Source organism: Morone saxatilis, unplaced genomic scaffold, assembly GCF_004916995.1.
Source record: "Morone saxatilis isolate NCDOM2014 unplaced genomic scaffold, NCSU_SB_2.0 Contig4, whole genome shotgun sequence".
Classification (NCBI taxonomy): domain Eukaryota; kingdom Metazoa; phylum Chordata; class Actinopteri; family Moronidae; genus Morone; species Morone saxatilis.
The window spans coordinates 4,757,108-4,762,149 of NW_023339984.1; the positions used below are offsets into that span (position 1 = coordinate 4,757,108).

Consider the following 5,042-nt stretch of genomic DNA (forward strand, 5'->3'; position numbering starts at 1 on the left):
CTTGCATGCAGAGAGGAGGGTAATAACATTGCTTTGTTTGAATGATCACACACACACACACACACACACACACACCATCAGTAGGCTTTGTGTGTTAAGCAGGTAACAAATGACTTTGCTCTGTTGCTTTGGAAAATTGGTTGACACAGGCATCATCAAAGCTTTTGGATTTGAGCTTTATATGCTAAGTTCCTGTCTTGATAGCCTGAGTTGCCATGTAATGAATCTGATTAGACATAATGGCATTCCCGCCAGAAGTGAAAGTCAAAAGATTCGCTGTATGTCAGAAGGGTGCTGCAGAGGTTAGCCATCACATGAGCTTGAATTTGCAGTAATCAGATTTTCTGGAAACTGATCAGCATTTCTGTAAATTATTAGCCAATAATTAACACTAAGGGGAGTGTAGACGGCACCATACATTTAGTATGAATGACATGCATACAGGTCCTTAGTGTCTGGAGTCTTCTTCTAATTTGACATTGCAGTTTAGAGACTCCATAACCATCTGTGATTTCAATGCCCTCCATTCACACTTGTTACCTTATGTCACTGTGTTCAGATTAAATATACACTAGTTAAGCATTCCAGAGTTTACGAAGTTACTGTGTAGCATGCAAGTCCCTCTGCCACTTAAATCTACAGTTTAGCAAAAGGGTCAGAAAAGAGTACAGATTAACCCACTGCAGGTCTAAGTGAAATCCATTTCAATACATCATAATACAAATGTGAAATCTGAATTTGAGTTTGAGGTGGTATTGGAAATTATTGTTTGCAGAAAAAAAGATTTACATCACGTTGTTTCGATTAATTGTGCAGCAATAGTCAAGTTTTTTTATTCGATCAAAAAAAATTACATCTGACACCTACATGTAGTCAGCTCTGAAGCCCTGGGCAAAGGGCTTTTGTGATGAATGTGTGTGTGTTTGTGTAGGATCCAGAAATCCTGTGCTGGGACCTAAGAGAGCCAGACAAGGTTCTGTTTTCACTTAAGAGGAATGTGGCCACTAACCAGCGCATCTACTTTGACTTGGACATGTAAGTTTACTTCACTAACTAGAACTCTACTCAGTGATATGTGTGTGTGGGCTTGAACTGTAACAAAGTGGTGATACTGTCCTGGAACCTACGTAATGAGTATTCATCCAGTTTCTTCCTGTTCACTTGGGCTGATCATTTAGTTGAACTCATGCAGGTGTATAAATGCTGATCAGTAATCACCTGTGCCCTGTCAGTCCTCGCATTAGGTCCATCATGTTTGTCTGTTTCTGTGTAGGTCAGGCAAGTACCTGCTGAGTGGCGACACGGAGGGAGTGGTGTCAGTATGGGACACCCAGACAGCTCCTCCTGATGGTAACGAGGAGCTACTGCAACCTCAGCTCAGGTTTCAGGCCCATTGGGACTGCACCAACGGCATCAGGTGTGATTGCTAAAAAAAAAAAAGTAACCCATCCTATGGGCTGATGACACATAACCCAACTGTGTAATGTAGCAGGTTCCGTAATGATAGGATGGATATGGAAATATCAGATCGAAGTTGATTTATTACTTGCCATGTAGTAAAAGGGTTCAAATATCTTCTCATCACAAAATAAAACTTATAAAAGGTAGGAACCACAGCTTCATCATGAGATATCTTGTTGTCAGAACTCAAATTCAGCTACACAGTAAGTCCATTAGCCCTCAACTAACTACTATTAAAAATGGTACAAACTGTCACACACATAAGGAATCCTGATAGAGAAAGATTATATTGGACTTCAGTACAAACAGATGGCAGAGAGATTGTTAGCAATCATCAAATTTAGGTCCTACAATCATGTTCAGCGGCTGTGTTGCTGTTTTCCTGCCTGTGTTGTACTGTTTGGGTCCCACAATCATTCACACAAAAGCAAAGGAGATGCAAACCAATCATCCAAAATATTTTGAATAAGAGAAGAAAAGGGCTTCCAATTTTAGAGTTGTAATATAACACAACATACAGCAATAACTACAGCTTCTGTATATATTTTTGAAAAATCCAGTAAATTGCTCTGTTGCTTAGTAGCAATTCATGCAATCTAATGTTAGTGTGTTCTGTGTAGAAGATATGAAGCGGCTGATAAGCTGAAGAATTATGTATCATGGCTGTGAATGTGCATCTAAATATAAATGCATAATGGGTGCAGCGTCGCAGTGCGTAATACCAGATATTTCAAATATCTTGAGTCCCTGCGATAACATGCATTACATTTTTTTGCAGTACACCCTCGTCACTACAGCATTTTCATTTCTCCCTTTTCTTTCTGTTCCTCCATTTCTGTCTTCTACAGCATTCATCCCTTCATGCCATTGTTGGCAACCTCCAGCGGGCAGCGTCAGTTCCCGTGGCCGAGCGACAGTGAGGGTGACTCAGCCTCTGACGGCGAGGGAGGTGACGCTGTGATGTCACCGCAGGAGATCCGACAAGACAACACCCTGAGCCTGTGGTGGGCCGGACCGCTCGGCCCTGCCGCAGAGGGGAGTCGAGAACAGGGTACAGCGGTGGTGGAGGCCTGAGTTAGTTCAGCCAGCTGACAACAAATTGAGTTAGACCTGCCATGTGATATTTATTTTGGGAATGTTTGGTGTGGATAAAGCTAATTATTGGTCAGTCAGATTCTCTTTGCCATCAACAACATGAAGTCCTGAGGAGGGAAAGCATTTCTGGATCACTTTTAAATATCCAGTTACCATAGGCATTAACAGTCGAAATACATTTCTAAACATATCACCTGCTAGTTTACAGCATTTACACGCCACAGTATTCTCACTTTCAGAGTTAACATTAAAGGATTATAAAACATTGTATCAGGTCAGTACAGAACAGATGTTCAGGGCTCTGTGTTTGAAGACTTCATTGCTGTAATGCAAATTTGGTAAATAGGAATTGGAACTGTATGCCAAGACTCTGATCAATGCTGAAACCAAGGGGGTTTTCTTTAAAACCTTACTCAGGTTGAGACAACATGTGGGTTGCATAAGGGGTGGATTGGAGCCTAATATTTCTCCATTTTGTTATTCAATCAGTGAGAGAACATGTTTTTTTTTTTAAATCCAGTCAAGGTGAAATTCAATGAATCTTTTATGAAACCTGTATTTTCTGTTTTGTTTTTTTATTATTATTGGGGAATCTGCTTCCTGAATTGGTTATATTTGGTTGAATTGAAATCCTTGACTGTGGCATGAAGCGGCCCAGTGTTTGTCTACTGATCACACCTCCTATTTGAGTTGTATCTGTGGGAGTGTTTGTTTACGTGTGTGTGGCTGTAACGCTGCCCCGGAGATTTCCTAACTGCTATAGTTACAGTAAGTGCCATTTGTTCTTTGAGCTTTGCTTTTGTAAACTGATGGGATCTCCTGTTTTTACCTTCTTTTTTAAACTATTGGACGCAGCAAGTGTTGTGTCGCCCAGTGCATGCCCACAAATGTATATTTTTGTAAAGCCATGATGATCATTCTGATTTTCCGAATGTATACTCTGTAAGCAGCTCGCTTGATTACTGTAACCTCATAACAATCTGTGAAAGTCTTTCAGTAGTGGGTGCACCTGGAAAACAAGCGACGTCTCTTATTTTTTCTACAGATTGCACTCTGATTACATTGTACCTGTGTGAGTGGTGATATGGCAGCACAAAACACATTGTATTTGTATAATTGCATTAATAATGTACTGCAGTGATTTGCTCAATGCTTATGTTGCCATCAGTGGGTTGTGCTTTGCTGTAGGGATTCTGAAACCTAAGCCTTGTATCTTTAGACACTGAGGAATCTATTCGTTTTAAAGCCTGTGCTGATCCAGGTTTCACTTGTTGGAACTAAAATTTGTTGCCAAGTAAAAATAGCTACAATTGTGTGGCTACTATCACCAGGGAACATTAGGAACCATGTAGGCTTTAGTGTCACAGATAGATAGCTGTGTCTACGACAGGTGGATTTCTGGTGATTTTATTCAAGCTGGAGTGAATTAAAAGCATATCTCCTCACAGGTTCACGGCCTTATTCATTTTTGTCCTTTCTTTGTAAGGCAGTCCAGAGTTGGATGCCCTGTAATAAATACCTGATGAATACAAGATGATGTTACACTTGAGTCAAGAGGCGGCTCTTAAAAGCTAAAGGGACTTCTGGCTTTCGCTTATGAGATGGAAACTATTCATAGCTTTCACCTTTCCCACACACATTCTGTATGAATGCACACACACTCATGTATTTGATTGTCTGAAACCACAGGGGCGCACCGAGCAGAGAGCCAAGTTGGAGAGCTGCGCTGTTGTGTTGTGAAGGTTGCTTAGCGACCGTCTCCGCCTTGGGAGAGGAAAGTAGGTAGAGAGACGACAAGAAGGAAAATTGGGGGCAGTGAAAGAAAAAAAAAAAGTGTAATAGATAATCCAGTGGTGTAGTGATTGCTACTTGTTTGTCTGATGGTCTGGGCTTGTCTTAATCTCAAGCCTACCAGAGAATGTGTGAGTGTGTGTGTGGTGATGAGTGAGATGTATGTCCTTATCGCCTGTGTGTGTGTGTGTGTGCTATTGGCCATTAGGGACAGAAAGTAGTTATGACACAAGGAGACTGGCACCTTGAATCAAGTCGATCTATGGACAGTTCCTTGGACTTGATGTTGGTGTTCTATCACTGTGAGACAATCTACAGACAGATTGAAGCTTTTCTACATCGTATCTGCTCAACAGACCTCTCGCAGTGATAGAAAGAACATGCTTCACTGTCAGAGCTAGGGATCTGAATACATACAGAATCTAATCAATCAGTTTATATTAACAAAGCATAGAATTACGATGCATAATATAAAAGGGGTTGCCTGCAGAGAATTATCCTCTCAGCTCCACAGAGCATTTTAGCATCTTTTAGTTCATTGTTTTGGTTTTATAGCCCATAACTTTGCTTTACGCCACTGTCGCTCTCCGCAAACATGCCCTGATAAACCTACTGTACATTATCTGCCCAGCACAAACGGACAGACAAAGAAGGCTGGTCAAAATAGTGGAGCATTTAGCAGCTAAAAAGACACT

At 41.1% G+C, this 5,042-nt stretch overlaps 1 protein-coding gene across 2 annotated transcripts in view; it reads left to right on the top strand.

Annotated features, from left to right (window-relative positions):
- Nucleotides 1-4,007, top strand: part of wrap53 (WD repeat containing, antisense to TP53) — a 13,258-nt gene extending 9,251 nt beyond the window's left edge. For both annotated transcript variants that reach the window (XM_035675079.1, XM_035675080.1), the window contains exons 9-11: nt 932-1,035; nt 1,274-1,417; nt 2,310-4,007. In XM_035675079.1, coding sequence (XP_035530972.1) covers nt 932-1,035; nt 1,274-1,417; nt 2,310-2,535 — 474 coding nt within the window. In that variant the 3' untranslated portion in view covers nt 2,536-4,007. The remainder of the gene's footprint in view (nt 1-931; nt 1,036-1,273; nt 1,418-2,309) is intronic.
- Nucleotides 4,008-5,042: the final 1,035 nt, after the last annotated feature.